General features: G+C 39.6%; 1 protein-coding gene across 1 annotated transcript in view; it reads left to right on the top strand.

Annotated features, from left to right (window-relative positions):
* GUCY2F (guanylate cyclase 2F, retinal) overlaps positions 1 to 16,861 on the top strand; it is a 90,666-nt gene that overhangs the window by 48,139 nt on the left and 25,666 nt on the right. The window contains exons 9-11 of the mRNA XM_027089470.1: positions 7,762 to 7,938; positions 10,251 to 10,407; positions 15,758 to 15,907. Coding sequence (XP_026945271.1) covers positions 7,762 to 7,938; positions 10,251 to 10,407; positions 15,758 to 15,907 — 484 coding nt within the window. The remainder of the gene's footprint in view (positions 1 to 7,761; positions 7,939 to 10,250; positions 10,408 to 15,757; positions 15,908 to 16,861) is intronic.

Raw genomic sequence — 16,861 nt, 5'->3', positions numbered from 1 at the left:
TCAGTCTCATGTTCTTTCCCATCATCTGGAACTGAGTGGCATACTCCTTGTACCTTCTAATACCTTGGCTATTTAGTTCCTTGCCATATAATCTCTAATCATCTTCTCTTCCATTTCACTTTGGCCATCCACTACTATCATTATACCTCGGGGTTTGTCATTATCTATAATTGCTACTGAAAATGCTTCACTTCCAAAATCATAGATTCAAACATCACACTCTCTGACTATAGCCTTCTCTTCTTTCAACTGTGCCTATATTTTACATTGGGTCTTCCTGTCTACTGACCTCTACTTTCTCCCATCCCACAAGCCCTTCTTTTATCTTCTTTCATGCCCACCTTAGATTTCATAGTTGACCGTTTGAACACATTCTTATTTCTGTCTTTTTGGACACACATAAAACTCATATTCAGGATGACCCTAACTCTTAACTTTCTTTGTGCCTGCATCTGAACAGCTGAGTATTATGGCAGAAAGTCATGCAACAAGGTATATTGTTTCCATCTTAAAATGTCCCTTAAAATTATCCTTTAAGTCCATTATAATACTTCATTAGTTAATTCACTTTCTACAACCTGTATTTCAGAGCTTCTCCATTTTCCTTAAAAGTCCAATGTTCTCTTCCTCTATTTTTACTGTTACCATCCTGGTCCAAGCCACCGTCATCACCCACTAGAGCTACGGCAATTGTCTATTGTTTTTTTTTTTTTAAAGAGACAGTTTAGTTTTTAGAGCAGTTTTAGGTTCACAGAAAAATTGAGCCTCCCCCACTATCAACATCCTGAACCAGAGTGGTACATTTGTTATAATCCATGAGCACACATTCACACATCATTATCACTCAAAGTCCATAGCTTACATTAGGCTTCAGAGGGTAGTACATCCTATGCATTTTGACAAATGCATAATGATGTATCTACCATTATAGTAACATACAGAATAGTTTCAATGCCCTAAAAATCCTCTATGCTCTGCCTATTCACACCTTCCTCCCCATAAACCCTGGCAACCACTGGCAATTGTCTTTACACATACCCACTTTTATCATTGTCAAATCTTTTCTCCACATTGCAATCTGAATCAAAGTCAAACCTGATCTTGTCAGTTCTCTGCTTGAATCTCTTTAATTAGATTCCTATTGTTCTTCTCTTTGTGTGGAGATTTTAAATTACAGATTCAATTTCTTGAATAGATATTGGACTATTCAAACTTTCTATTTCTTCTTATACCTGTTTCAGTAAGTTATGTCTTAAAAGGAAGTTGTCCATTCCATATATGTTGTCGAACTTACTGGCATAAAGTTGTACATAATATGCTCATGCAATCTTTTAAGTAGCCTTAGGATCTGTAGTGATGCTCCCATTTTCATTTCTGATAATGACAATATGTGTTTTCTCTTTCTTGATCAGTTTTGCTGGAAGATTATCAATTTTATTAATCCTTTCCAGAAATCAACTTTTGGCTTTGTTGATTTTTCTCTGTTGTATGTCTGCTTTCTATTTCATTGATTTGTATTCTGGTTATTTCTTTCCTTCTAGTTTCTTTGCTTTTAATTTGTTGTTCTTTTTCTAGTTTTTTAAGCTGGAAGTTTTTATAGTTGATTTTAACCGTTCTTAGTTTCCAATACAGTCACTTAAAGCTAGAAAACTTCCTTTAAGTACTGCTTCAGCTACATCCTGGAAGTTTTTCTTTTCTTTTAAAAAACTTTTATTATAGAAAATAACAAACACACACAAAATAAACAGAATGATATAAACAAACTCCATATGCCCATCACTCAACTTCAACAATTATCAACATTCTACCATTATTATTTCATCTCTACCTCCACCCACTTCTCACATCTCTAGCTTGGTTATTATTGTTGTTATTTTGCAGTTCTGTATTTCTGAGGTACAATTACACGCATTGAAATGCTCATATCATAGATATATAATTTTGATGAAGAGATATGCCCATATAATCTAGACTTCTATTATGATATAGAATAGGGGTCGGCAGAGTTTTTACATCCTGGCCTGTTTTTTACATCCTGGGAGCTAAGAATGTTTTTTACATTTTTTAAGGGTTGTAAAAAAAGAAAACAAAGATTATGCAACAGAAACTATACATGATCAGCAAAGCCTAAAATATTTACTATAGGTACAGAAGAGGATTGCTGACCCCTGATATAAAACATTTCTTTCTCTCAAGAAAGTTCCCTTGTGTTCATTAGTAAATTATTGCGTCCCCCCGCCCCAACCAAAGAAAACCACTGTTCTGGGTTTTTGGTCTATCTTGCATTAATTTTGCTTATCCTATAACCTCATATAAGTGGAATCATACAGCATACTGACTGATTCATTCGTGTTATCATGTGTATAAATAGCTTGCTCTTTTCATTGCTGAGTAGTAGTCAATTGCATGAATATAACACAATGTAATTATCTGTTTTCCTGCTGATGGGCATTTAGGCTGGTTCCAATTTTGGCTATTGTGAAGAAAACTGATACGAATATGCTTTTTATGTCTTTTTATGGACACATATTTTAATTTCTCTTGGGTAAATACCTAAGAGTGGAATTTCTATGTTAAAATATAGTATATGTTTAACTTTATAAGACACTATCAAACCTTTCCTAGTTTAATTTCCTACACGCAAGTTATGAGAGCTCCCTTTACATCATCACCAATGATGTAGTCTTGTCAGTCTTTTTGGTTTTAGTATTCTAGTAGGTTTCTATGGGTATCTCATTGTGTTTTTTTAATTTTAAATTATGATAAAATGACAGAAATTACCATCTCTAAGTGTTGAGTATATTCACATTTTTTGGCAACAGATTGTCACAGCTTTTCTCTTGCAAAGCTGAAACTCTGTACCTATTAAACAAAACTCTCCTTTTCCCCGCTCACCCTCAATGCTTGATAACCACCATTCTATTTTCTGCTTCTATGAATTTGACTACTTTAGACACCTCTTTTTGTCACTGGCTTATTTCACATAGTATAATGTCTCATTGTGTTTCGAAAAGACATTTTTTATTTACGTATAATTTGATGAATGAATTATCTGTTCAGTGAATTTTGATAATTGCATATATTGCATATATCTGTGTAACCTCTCCCCAAAACAAGATACAGAATATGTCTATCACCCCAGAAAGTTCTCTTGTTTCCCTTCTCAGTCATTTCTTTTATCTCAGAGGCAATCATTGTTCTGATATCTATCATCATGAATTAATATTTTTTCTGTTCTTGGATTTCGTATAAGTGGAATGATAGACTATATACTCTTTTGTGCCTGACTTTCTTCTCTCAACATAGTATTTTTAAGATTAAATCCACGTTTTTGCAGGTATCAGTAGCAGTTCACTTTTTTAAATTTCTGGGTAGTATTTCATTTTATGAATATATCACAATTTGTTTATAATTTTCCTGTTGATGAACATTTGGCTGGGTTTCCAGTTTTTTGGAGTTATGAATAAGACAACTATAAATATTTGTTTAATTAAGAAAAAACACATAACATAAAATTTACCATCTTTATTTTTAAATGTACAATTCAGCAGTGTTAAATATACTTGCACTGTTGTTAAACACATCGCCAGAACTTTTTCAATTTGCAAATATAAAACTCTGTACCCATTAAATAGCAGCTCACTTTTTTCCCCTCCCCCTCTTCTGGGTTAACCACCATTCTACTTTCTGTTTCCATGAATATGACTACTTTAGACACCTTATATAAATGGAATAATATAGTATTTGTCTTTTTGTGACTGGCGTATTTCACCTAGCATAATGTCTTCAAGGTTCATCCATGTGGTAAAGTGTGAATAGATTTCTTTCCTTTTAAAGGCTGAACAATATTCCATTTTATGTTATTCATTCATTTCTTGATGGACATTTGGGTTGCTATGAATATGGGTGTGCAAATATCTCTCTGAGATCCTGCTTTCAATTCTTTGGATATATACCCAGGAGTGGAATTTCTGGATCATATTGTAGTTCTATTTTTAATTTTTTGAGGAACCTCCATACTGTTTTCCATAGCAGTTGCATCATTTTACAATCCTACCAACAATACACAAGAGTTCTAATTTCTCCACATCCTTGTCAACACTTGTGATTATCTGGTTATTTTTTTTTAATTTATAGTAACCACCCTAATGGGTGGGAGATGATATCATATTGCCATTTTGATTTGCACTTCTCTGATGATTAGTATGTTGAGTATTTCTTCATAGGCAACTATAAACATTTTTGTCCAAGTATTGATATTTTTGTGAACATGTATTTTCACTTCTCTTCGGTAAATGCTTAAGAATAGACAAACTGAGTCATAGAGTAGATGTACGTATAACTTTATATGAAACATCCAAACAGGTCTCCAAATTGGTTACAATATTTTACACTCCTGTCAGAAATGTACAAAAGTTCCAATTGCTTTAAATTCTCAGCAACATTTGTCTTTTTGATATTTGCCTTTCTACGGTGTATAAAATGTTATCTTATTGTGGTTTTAATTTGCATTTTCTTGATGACTAATGTTATTGAGCATCTTTTCATGTGTTTATAATTCATTTGTATATCTTCTTTTGTGAATTGTCTGTTCACATTTTTTCCCATTTAAAAAAATTGAGGGTTTTGCCTTTTAATTGTTGAAATGTAGACGTTCTTTATATAACCTTCCTTTGGTCAGATATATGTTTTACAATATTTTTTCTCAGTCTGTGGATTGTTTGTTTAATGGTTTTGATGAGCAAAATTTTTAATTTTGAGGAAATCCAATTTATGATTTTATTTTGCGGCTTGAAAATCTTTGCCAATTCCAAGATTTTAGATTTAGGATTATGATCCATTTTGAATTAGTTTTTATGTATGGACTGAGATAGTGGTCATGGTTAATTTTTTTTTCATAGCGATATCCAGTGTTCCAGTAACAATTATTTTAAAAAGCCTTTCCTTTCTCCACTTAATTAACTTTTCAACTTGGTGAAAAGTTAACTGACTATATATGTGTGGGTATATTTTTAGACTCTGTACTCTGTTTCACTAACTCATTAGTGTACCCTACTGCCAATATCACGCTATCTTGATTATCACAGCTCCAGAGTAACTCCTATAGTTAAGTGGTATAAGCTCCTGCAAATTGTTCTTTTTCAAGATTGTTTTGGATAGGGTAGTTTATTTTAATTTTCAATAAGTTCTTGAATAAACTTGTTCATTACTTCAATAAAGCCTTCTGGAATTTTTCATAGGGGGTTATATGAATTTATAAATCAATTTAGGGAAAATGGACATCTTAACAATACTGAACCTTCCAGTCCATTAATGTGGTATAGATCTTCATTTATTTAAGTTTTCTTTAACTTTTCTCATCAATGTTTTGATGCTATTATACAATATTGAGTAGAAATGGTGAAGGAAGACATCCTTGTCTTGCTCTTGACTCTAGAGGAAAAGAATTTAATGTTTTACTCTTGGGTTTGATGTTACCTGAAGGTTTTTTCACACATGTCCCTTTGACTTCTGATTTTCTGTGAATTTTTTTTTTAATCATGAAGAGGTTTTTGTATATTCTCTGACTGCCTGCATAAGTTTAGATTTTAGGAGTTTAATTATGATGTGTCTAGGTGTAGCTGTCTTCATCTTACCTGACCTCTCTAGTATTTATCACATTTTCCTGAAATTCCTTCTGGTATTTACCTCACTTCCCTGAAACTCTTCCTGTGGTGTTCATAATGTTGTTCTAAATAAGCCTTTCTCCACTTCTCTAGCCTCATTTCTAAGTCTTTATGCAGGATGTTCTTCCTTTTCCCATCTTTTAAATGTTGATATTCACCCCCCGCTTTTCTTTTTATTTTATATGCTTCCCTTGGGTTATCTCATTCACTCCCATTAATTTCATCTACCATCTACATGCTTACAATTCCCAAGTCTATTTAGCTAGAACACACTATCTCCTTGGAATAGTTCCACCTTGATGTTCCACAGGCACCTCATTCTTAATGTGTCTCAAACTGAATTAATCAGCTGCCCCCATCACCCAGAATTTGCTTTCCCACTGTCTTAGGTCAGATTCTCTAAAAGCGGAGCCTGAGATGGAGATTCTTGTTCAAATTACTCATTGAGAGAATGCTCTCAAGAGAAAAGGAGTGAGGATGCAGGATAAGGCAGAAGCAAAAGCTCGGCAAGTATGTGATCTCAGCTTGAGACTAGCTTCAGTATGATTTTATGGGAGAAATACTGGAGCACAAGTTATACCATGAGTTCCACTTTGAGGTGAGGGAGTTGAACTTTTGTACCTTTCCCAGTCAGTCAATCATTAGCAGAGGTCTGTGGGTGGGCCCTAACCTTTCAAGTAAGATAGCTCCCCTTTGGCTTAGCCTCTAGGACAATTTTCCAGAGAATGGAGCGACTGTGAGTTACCAGCCAACATTTACAGCAGCTGCAGGATGCACTGTAAAGGGGATATAGGTGGGGCACCAACATATCCACTACTAAAACATCCCTGAATTTCTTATATTGATGTATATCACTGCCATCTATCCAGGAATCCAAGTAGAAATCTAGAAGCAAAAATGGAGCCCTTTTCTCTCTCATCCCCCATTAAAAAGTAATAATAATAGATAACAATTATTGAGTGACCGTAATATTAATTTCGAATTCTATAGCACGGTTTTCAAAGCTGCACAGGATGTGGCGCCTGTCTAACTCTCCAGCCTTTTATAAATTTATTTATTTATTTTTGGCTGTGTTGGGTCTTCATTGCTGCACACGGGCTTTCTTTAGTTGTCTTGAGTGGGGGCTACTCTTTGTTGTGGTGTGCAGACTTCTCATTGCGGTGGCTTCTCTTGTTGCAGAGCACAGCCTCTAGGTGCACGGGTTTCAGTAGTTGTGGCACGTGGGCTCAATAGTTGTGGCACATGGGCTCCAGAGCGCAGGCTTAGTAGTTGTGGCTCACGGGCTTAGTTGCTCCGTGGCATGTGGAATCTTCCCGGACCAGGTCTTGAACCCTTGTCTCCTGCATTGGCAGGCGGATTCTTAACCACTGCGCCACCAGGGAAGCCTATCTCTTCAGCCTTGTGTCTCATATTCTTTCCTCTGCACTGTGTTCTGGCCACCCTAAACCTGTTGCAATTTCCTCAGCATAACATGCTCTCACTCTCAACCCCTCCCACCATGTCACCTTCACATGGTCAGCTCTTACTTGCGCTTCATGATGGTCTAGACATTACCTCCTCAGGGAAGCCAGATCTCCCAGACTGAATTAGATACTTACCATCTGAACTCTACCAGCATCCCATTCTCCCATAAGAAACCACTTCACAGGGAAATACAGCTGTCAGTTTGTTTGTCTATCACCCTTCTTTAAATGTGAGCTCTTTCAGGATATTGATTTCATTTTGTTTATCTCTATATCACTAGCATGCAGTCCAATGCCTTGGACATTGTTGAGACACACTAAATGCTTCTCACATTAGTGGAAAAAAATGAATGGATACAAAGGTAAAATGTAGTCAAAATTCGAAGTGTTTCTTCTGAAACAAATTTTGTAAGCTTTGGCCTGATGTTTATGTAAGCTATTTATTTTAATAGATGCTGCATAGATGAATATTCACGGAAAGACAATCTATTCAACCTCTTACTGTACTAACCTCTTTAGTATTCCTGGGTCACTGAGCTCCACTCCACAGTGTCCCTAAAGAATCAGGAAGAAGGCCCCAGCTCCAATTGAGACAGAACAGCTGTGACTCTCTTCTCTCCCTCTGTTTCCAGATGAAGGACCTACGTCATGAGAATATTAACCCTTTAGTGGGCTTCTTCTATGATTCGGGGATGTTTGCCATTGTGACAGAATTCTGTTCCCGAAGGAGCCTGGAAGACATACTGACAAATCAGGATGTGAAACTAGATTGGATGTTTAAATCATCACTCCTGCTGGATCTCATCAAGGTTAATGGAAAGACTGAAAATCCAGGATTTTCCCTGTAGATTAGAACTTCAATATTTTGGGATGTTTCACTTGCCTTGGATCATTATGATGCTCTTACTCCTCCACTTTCCTTCCCTGTGTCTGCCCTCACTTCTTCTCATAGCCCTTTTGTCCATATCTGTTATAAGGTCCTGATACAGAAAGAGTTTGCTTGCTCCTCACCTGCTCCCGTTTGAGGGCCAGATTTTTGTCTTTACTTCCTATAGCTATTGAGCACTCTTCTGCCTTAAGCAATCCTTTCTTCCATCCCATTTCTCTGCCTTCTGGATGTGGGAAAGTGCTCATTCCCAGGCTCTTTGGTTCTGCTTAGCCCCATCTCCTGGCTTTCACGTTCTAAAAGGTGGTTCAGTCTAGAACTAGGTGATGGGTCTTTGCATAGGTCTATACCATAGGTATAGATGTGGAACTCAGCATGACCAGAAAGCCAAAAGACCATCGGTTCTACCAGGCAGCACCTCCATTCTCAGAGGCAAGGACTATTAACAGCCAACGGGGTTCACAGATGGGTCCATGGATGGGCTTCAGTGGAGTCTATGAACTCCCTAGAGTGATATGAAAATTGTGTCTGTGTGCACTTGTAGTGGGCTGATTTGGATAGCCAATAGTCATTGAGCTTCCTGCATATTAATCACAGTCTTGACCCTTGTATTGTGGCCTAACTCTTTTCAAGGTAGCTTTATAGACATAATCTCATTCCAATTTTCTATAAAAGAAGTGTGATTATCCTCCTTTTACAGAGGCTCAGAGAAACTAAATGAGGTTTTTGTTATATAGTGTCTACCACACATAGTAGATACTCAATAAACATTTACCAGCTGTCTATTAAGTGGCAGAGCTAATAATAGAATCTAAATCTCTTAATTCCTATTCTAATACTCTTTCCACTCACTCTGTAAGCAAAGTCCCGTGAGTTAAGGGAGAGTCCTCTAAATGAGTCCTCTCAGACCCGTGATGAATGAAACCTAAGCATTAGACACCTAGGGAGAAATCTCCCCCACTATAGACTCTGCTTGGAAGTACTGGGGACTACAGAATTTCCTAGGGTGCAAGATGTAAAGCATACACATACAAAGGGGTGTCAGGTGGCAAAGTAGAGCCAGATACTTAAAAGGGCTCAGCATAAACAGTCCCGAGATGACTGCACTAGAAAATGGATGTATTTATATGTGAATGATTAAACCCATCTGGTAAAGTCCTGGTAGATCACATTTGAATGTCATATAAGGTTGCCAAGCAAACTGTAGCAGTCAGTATCAGCTTTCTTGCTTTCAGCTTTCTTTTTTATTGTCTATTTTTAATTAAAAATATATAAAAAATAAATTGTATATATTTTATATAATTTTAATATATTTTATATAAATTATAAAAATAAGACATTTCTAATTATAAAAATAATGCATTCAATTAAATTTAGAAATCAAGTGATATAAATATATTGGGAAAATACTGACAATTACTCAATCCTCCTTCATATCTTCCCCCCAAATTAATCACTGTTGACAATTTGGTGATTAGCCTTGCAATTCATTTTTCGTGTATTTACATACATTATAGATTTTGTTTGTTGTTTAAAATACATACTGTCACATAGTTCTGCAACTTACTCCTTTTCACTTACTTTATGGCTTAGATATGGTCCCCTATCGGTACATACAAATTGATCTTATTATTTTTAATTGTTGCAGAATATTCCATAGGTTGGATGTACCACAATTTGGACGTCCCTTCTCGATATTTATTATACATCCAATTATATAATATAAAGCAGAGCTGCAAGGAGCATTCTTGTGTATGTGCACATGTGCAAGCATTTCCTTGGAGAAGTAGAATCCCTAGGTCACAGGGTACGCATACTTTCCATTTTGATAGCTATTTCCAAATTACCCACCCAAAAGGCTGTACCAATTTCCATTCCTGCCAGTAGTAGATGAGAGTTTGGCTAGACCTTTTGGGGGAAAATCAGAATCTTCAAATTCTTGACAATTATATATGTGTAGATCTATCTGTGTTTGAAATGTCAATAAATCTTCCAATAACACACAGTTCTTTATGCCCACAAGATATGATTCTTCATCAAAATGTAAAATTTTAGCGCTAGAAGGGACCTGGAAACGATTCTTGTTGTCAGAGTTTTGCTTTGCCTGCGTGTAAGAGAAAAAGGCTGAATTCTAGATCATAATAGCTCATGCCATTAACAATCTCAGAAAGTGGTTCTAAAAGCCCCAAATAGTTAAATAAGTTGCTAAATAAATCCTGTTTGTATCATCTGCAGGGCATGAAGTACTTACATCACAGAGAGTTTGCTCATGGGAGGCTGAAGTCTCGGAACTGTGTGGTAGATGGGCGCTTTGTACTCAAAGTGACAGATTATGGCTTTAATGACATCTTGGAAACGCTAAGACTCTCCCAAGAGGAACCTTCTGCGGAAGGTAAGCGATGTATTGTACCCTTCTGATGCACACAAGGTAACTCCAAAGTTCAAATGAGAACATGCCCTGAATTAAAGCCTCAGGCTGATTCAACTCCCCACTTTTGTTGAAAAGCAGCCTCATTTCCAAGCCAAAGGAGTTGAATGAAGTCTGCAGGCTGTAATCTCAGCGCAGCCAAGCCTTCTGAACAAAGCCAGTGCAATAATGTTGAGTTCCTGCTGTGGCAGGATTAGGTTATATTGTGTGGAGACCCCAGGTGTCCCTGGAGGAACTTGCTGAGCACTAGGCACACAGTAGGTGCTCAATAAATACTTGTCAGATTGAATGGAAGGTAATTTGGTAGCTGGACTCCCACAAAGCCCATTCTGGAATGGGATGTCACTAGAGCCTACCCTCACTGTCTCTGTCAGAGAGAAAGAAGCAAGGGGGGGGTCGGCAGCAAGTAAATGCTCTGTGGGTTGTGTGGGATGGCTTCAGACCGAACTATGGCCTTCTAGTAAATCAGTAGGCATGCCTGTAATGTCCACTTTGTGTTTTTGTCTTCTATTTAGTGCACGTGTGGCAACACCAAACAATGCCTGTAGAGGTCATAACAGATCAAAGAAATAGAAACCTGAGATGGGGCTTGGGAGTGGGTGATTGAGAACTATGAGGGAATGAATTGATGGAAGGGAGGGAGGAAGAAAGAGAAAGAGTAAGGAGAGAAAATGAATAGGGTTAAATACATATAGGAAGTTTGCACATTAAAAGTTTTAACCGGTATTGCAAGGGGGAAGAAGAGAAATAATGACACAAAAACACAGAGAAACAGACAACCCAGAAGAGACACAGAGAGGGAGAGATGCAAAATGAAAACATATACTCATATTCTTAAAATGATCTTTGGTGTTATAAGCTTTAAAATTGCTGACTTTATAGGAGAAATGAAGAGTGCAGGACACAGAGAGACACATGCACGGATAGAGACACAGTCCAGTCATCAGTGGCATCATCTTTGAGCTTTACAAAGCTAGTGGAATACGAAATTTTAGGGAGTCATCCGGTCCAACTTGCTCATTTAACAGATGAGACACCTGAGTCTCAAGATTTGCCCGAATCGTGCAGCCACTTAGCAGCTAAATTAAAACATTTAGTAACAATTTCCTCTTTCTCTGCCCATCCATGCTTTGAAGGACTTGCAGCTCATGGTAATCACAATAGCAACAGGTGCTATTGTCTTCCTCTGGGTCTCTGTTTCTCTGTCTCTCTCTGTCTCTGTCTCTCTCTTCGTCTGTTTCTCTCTGTGGGCCTGTTCTTGTTGACCACTTAGTTGTATGGTTATTATTTGGCTAATCCCAATTTGAAAGCTTGGAGTAGTTGCCTGGTGTTAGTGCTAGGATGTTGGGACGACCGCTGTAGAGTGGGAGGTACTTAGCTTCCTGTCAAAATTACTCATCTATAAAAGATAAAACACAATGTCCAGCTTCCCAGAATTCCATTGAATTCACAGGTTGGCTACTTTCAAACTTAAGAAGCTCTGGTTTCAGAGTGAGGAAAGCTAGCTGCAGTGGGTGTTTTTTATTTTTATTTATTTATTTTTTAAATTTTTTATTATTATTATTTTTTTGCGGTATGTGGGCCTCTCACTCTTGTGGCCTCTCCCGTTGCAGAGCACAGGCTCCGAACGCGCAGGCTCAGCGGCCATGGCTCACGGGCCCAGCCGCTCCGCGGCATGTGGAATCTTCCTGGACCAGGGCACGAACCCGTGTCCCCTGCATCGGCAGGCGGACTCCCAACCACTGCGCCACCAGGGAAGCCCTATTTTTATTTTTATTTTATTTTATTTTATTTTTGGTGGACTGTGTCTGTCTCTTTCCCTGTTTCTCCCTCTTAACGTTTCATTCCATTCTCCAAATTGCAAGGGCAATCTGGATGCTCAGTCCATTCTTTGCACACTGCAGCCAGAGGGAGTTTCCTAAACTGCAAATCTGATCATGTTACAACGGTGCCAAAATTCATTGAATGGCTTCCCATTGCTCTTAGGATAAAGTTCAAACTCTCTTACGTGGCTTACAAGCCCTTCATGGTCTGGGCCGTGAGGACCTCTTGTGCTTGACCACTCCCTCCTCTGTCTCTGTGCTCCAGCAATGCTGACTGCCTTCCAGTTGTTTATTTGCACCAGGCTCTCTCTTACTTCCAGAACTTCACGCATGCTGTGCCCATTGCTTGGGACACTCTTCCCTTCCTACTCTGTTACCCACTCATCTGAGTCTGGCTAGATTCTCCTCCTCCCACAGGGCTCAACTTAAATACCACTGATTCAAGAGACTTTCCATGACCCCTTAGGCTTGGCTAAATTCTCCTCTTTATGATCCTTTAAGGCTTTGAACTTTGTTGTAATACCACATTTTGTTGGTATTACATGTTTAATTAGCTGTCTTCTCTCCCTCCCCAAACTGTAAGTTTTGTGAAGGTGAGAAACAGGTTTGCCTCCCTCGGTGCCTTTCACAGTACTTGGTGGAGTAAATGTTTGTTGAATCAATGAATGGATGAAATAAAATAAAATAAAGAAATTTGAGGCTCCCTGCCTTAGACGACAGGGCTAATAGAATCTTATAATTGGAAGGCCCTTGGAGATCATCTGGTTCAATTTCCATTTTATGGATGGGGAAACTGAGGTTCAGAAAGGTGAGCTGATCAGTGACCAAGTTGAGATTGTGAACCCAGGTCTCTTGACTTCCATCATGTGTTCTCTTGTACCACACCACACTGGCTCTCCAAGGTTGATTTTATCACCATAGCAGGGCTCAAGAGTTAGTAGTAGCTCCAGCAAACACAAAACAAGCCAAAGTGATTTTTCTAGTTTTTTTTTTTTTCCTGAGAGTTCAAGTCTAATGGTAGGTAGTGGCTCTTACTTGGCTCTGGAGTGGGAATGGGAAATGGGGGCAGGTTGTAAGTGTATTCATTACTGCCCACTCTCAATTACATAAGTATAGTGCGGATAAAGCCTCATTTTAGCCATTAACAACATACATGTAAGTGCTCTCTGAAAATACTGTTTGGTAGTGATTGTATTTAATAACCCAGCTTTTTACCAGAGAGTCATGTCCTCTTTTCCCTTCTTGTGCTTTTTTTTTTCCTTCTTGTGCTTTTAAATGTGCAGGGAGAGAGGATGCCAGGAAGAAGCAGCTGCATACCATTTTCCCTCCCCCCAAAACCGTATGCCTGAAATCCCATGGTCAGAAATGTATTCCTTTGACTAAAGTGTTATTCAATCTTTTTGGCTTTATTTGCAAATATCAGTTCTCCTAGGTGAGGAGATAGAAGGGCAAAACCACTATAGTGAGCGTATCAGAGACTCACAGGGGTGGTGGGGCAGGCGAGTTGGGGGACAAAGGCTGAGGACACCTGGAGGGCAAAGAGAGATGAGTATGTGATTCGGGGTGAGGCTAGAATTCCCTGTTCCACCATTTTGATCAGAGTTGCCTCAAAGTAAGAATTTCCAGGGTGAGTTTCTCTTTCCTGGATTTCGCTAACAAACCAAAATCATCTCTGACCTTTTATCCTCCTTCTTGCTTCATAGGACCTGTCCTTTGGGCTCCCTTCCCAATACCCCAAATTTGAGAAGATGAAAAGTTAGCCAGCGCTTTCCGCATGCCACCTTCACCCTCAGGAGGCACTCTTTTCCAGCCTCCCTATCTGGACATCAACCTGCTGTTTACTCTACCTCTGTCCCCTCGGAAGAGCATATTGAGCCTGTCCCCAGCCCTGTCCCTTCCCTGTCCATTGTAGCCTACCTATATATCTCGTTCCCCATCCTGCTGCCGTCGCCCCTGCCCCCATTCAGGCCCCTTTCACCTCGCCTCTGGCTCTTACTGTAATAGCTTCCTAGCCGGTCTCCCTGATTCCAGCCTCTCTCCTTCTTCAATCCAGTTTGTGCAGGTTGCCAGATTAATCTTCCCGAACACGGCTTTCATCAAATCCCTCTCCAGCTCCAGCACCCCTACTGCCTTTTGTATTCGCTCCAAATGCCTTCATTTGGCTCTCAGGGCCTCTCACCTTCTGCCCTCATTCTTCCAGCCACCCTCCCTCCCCCACTTCATCAACCCCATTTCTCATTTCTCATTATTCCTTAACAGAGCCCTTCTCTTCAGCCAAGCTAATCTGCTTACCAGCACCCCCATCCACAATTTGCTCCTTTCTACCTCTTGTTCTTTTGCACATACTGTTCTTTCTCCCTGCAAAGCCCTTACCCTGTCGTCGGCTCTAGGAAACTGCATCCTTGACCTTCTTAACAAGCTCCTTTAACTTTTCCGGGAAGCCTTCCTGGATTAATTTGATCAGCTCAGTTTTTTTATTAGCTTGAACCTCATGGAATTGCCAATATTGAACCATTTTTGATCTACAGAAATGGAATTTCATATGTTTCAATATGAAGCATTCCCTCCAATTTTTGACTACTCAATTTATATTATTAACTGGTATTTCTTTATATATTGCTTAAGGGGCCCTCGCCCCAAATTTCTGAGTCTCTGCCATAACTCTCTGAAAGCAGAGATAATATCTTTTTTTCCCTGTTCGGGTCTGAAATGCAGCAGAGCACACAGTGGGTTCTCAATAGTGGCTTTTAATAGATTCATTTCCTTACACTATATAGTGGCCCTCATCACTATCTCTGTTGTATTGCAGTTAGGGGTACACGTGTGTGTCTTGCCCACTGGTCTGTGAACTCTGCAAGGGCAAAGGCAAGGTCTAATTCATCTCTGGCACTGCCCCTGTCGTTAGCACAGTGCCTGGTACATAGTAAATCCTCAATAAATATTTGCAGAACTGAGTTGAAGGAATTGCTGCACCCTTTTGCTCTGCAAGGAACAGAGGAGACTTAGGGATCCTCTAATCCTCTTAGATAAGACCTGGAGAAAGCAACTTATGACTCCTCGAGCCCCAGCACAGTCAAATTATCAGACACATATAGATCTCAGCACACAGCAAATCCATGGCAACCAGTCGGGCAGGGCACTCGCCTTTCCCTGGAAGCCTGCCAACTGCTACTTGCAGGCTCAAGAGAGCAAGAAAGTCAGCACCAGATAGTTTTTTTATTTCGAGCTTCTTTGCCCTTCCCCACACCTCCGCTGTGTCTGCCTGCGTGGTCCTGGTGTGGGGAAAGTAGTATGCTTTCTCTGAGAGTAATTCCTTAGATTCATAAATGCAGACTCCAGGGGGAGGGGGGGCGCGGAGGCACTAGCATGCCAGTCTGTCTTAATACCAATATAAAGCAGTCAATGAAACAGCACCCTTGGAGCCCTCGAGGGCATTGCAGATGCTGTCAGTTAATCCGCCCTGTATTCATTACACAATGCTTTCTTTTCAGAGTTGCTGTGGATGGCCCCTGAACTGTTGAGAGCCCCGAGGGGCAGCAGGTTACGTTCTTTTGCAGGAGACGTCTACAGCTTTGCCATCATCATGCAAGAAGTGATGGTCCGGGGCACCCCATTCTGCATGATGGATCTGCCTGCCAAAGGTAAGCGGGAGGTGAGAAAAGGGTACCAGGAGCCCACCATGACCCAGATCATCAGGCCAACCCAGGCTGCTGCGATAAGCCAGAAGAGTGAACACGATTCCGTGTTTGTGCTAACTGCCCACTGGTCTGCAAGCAGCCCTTGTTGCGTGCAGGTGGGACTTGGAGCCAGACAGCTTTAGGCATTTGGAAGAAATAACCCTCACCCAAGAAGCTGGTCGTTTTCCAAACTGTGACATAAGCCAAGGGCCTACAGGACTTACGTTAGTCCTTTTTTTAGCAGCCCCCTACTACTCCTTTGAGACACCCCCTGCCAGACATTTCAGTGCCCCCTCAGTGATGCTCCTGGATGTCAAAAGTCCTCCCATTCTTTCCCTGTGACATGCCATAGTCTTTCATCCTTATCTCCCATCAGAATCTTTGGCTACCAGGCAAAATTTGAGGGGAAGCAGGATGTTTACGTATTCTAAAAGTATGAAATCACTAGATATTTACTAATTACAAATGGAAAAAGAGTAAGTTTATTAGTGGAGGATCCTGCAGACACCACCTTAACCAAGTGATCAAGGTACATCAACATCATGTACCCCTGCCATGATGCACTGAGAAGGGCTCAATACCACCCTCGTGGTATTCTTGCCCCAAAATGCATAACCTCAATCTAACCATGAGAAAACATCAGACACACCCCAACTGAGAGGCATTCTGCAAGATAACTGGCCAGTACTCATCAAAAGTGTCAAAGTCCTGAAAGACAGGGAAGGAATGAGGAACCATCACAGATTGGAGGAGACTGAGACATAACAATTAAGTACGATATGGGATCTTGAATTGGATTGTGAAACAGAAAAAGGACGTTATATATATGGAATTTAAGAAAAAAAAATGTCATGAAGAACCTAGGGGTAAGGCAGGAATAAAGACGCAGACCTCCTAGAGAACGGACTTGAGGTTATG

The sequence above is a fragment of the Aethalodelphis obliquidens genome, unplaced genomic scaffold (genome assembly GCF_003676395.1).
Source record: "Aethalodelphis obliquidens isolate GAN/ISIS:26980383/991018 unplaced genomic scaffold, ASM367639v1 scaffold66, whole genome shotgun sequence".
Taxonomy (NCBI): Eukaryota; Metazoa; Chordata; class Mammalia; order Artiodactyla; family Delphinidae; genus Aethalodelphis; species Aethalodelphis obliquidens.
This window is presented reverse-complemented; position numbering and strand designations above follow the sequence as displayed.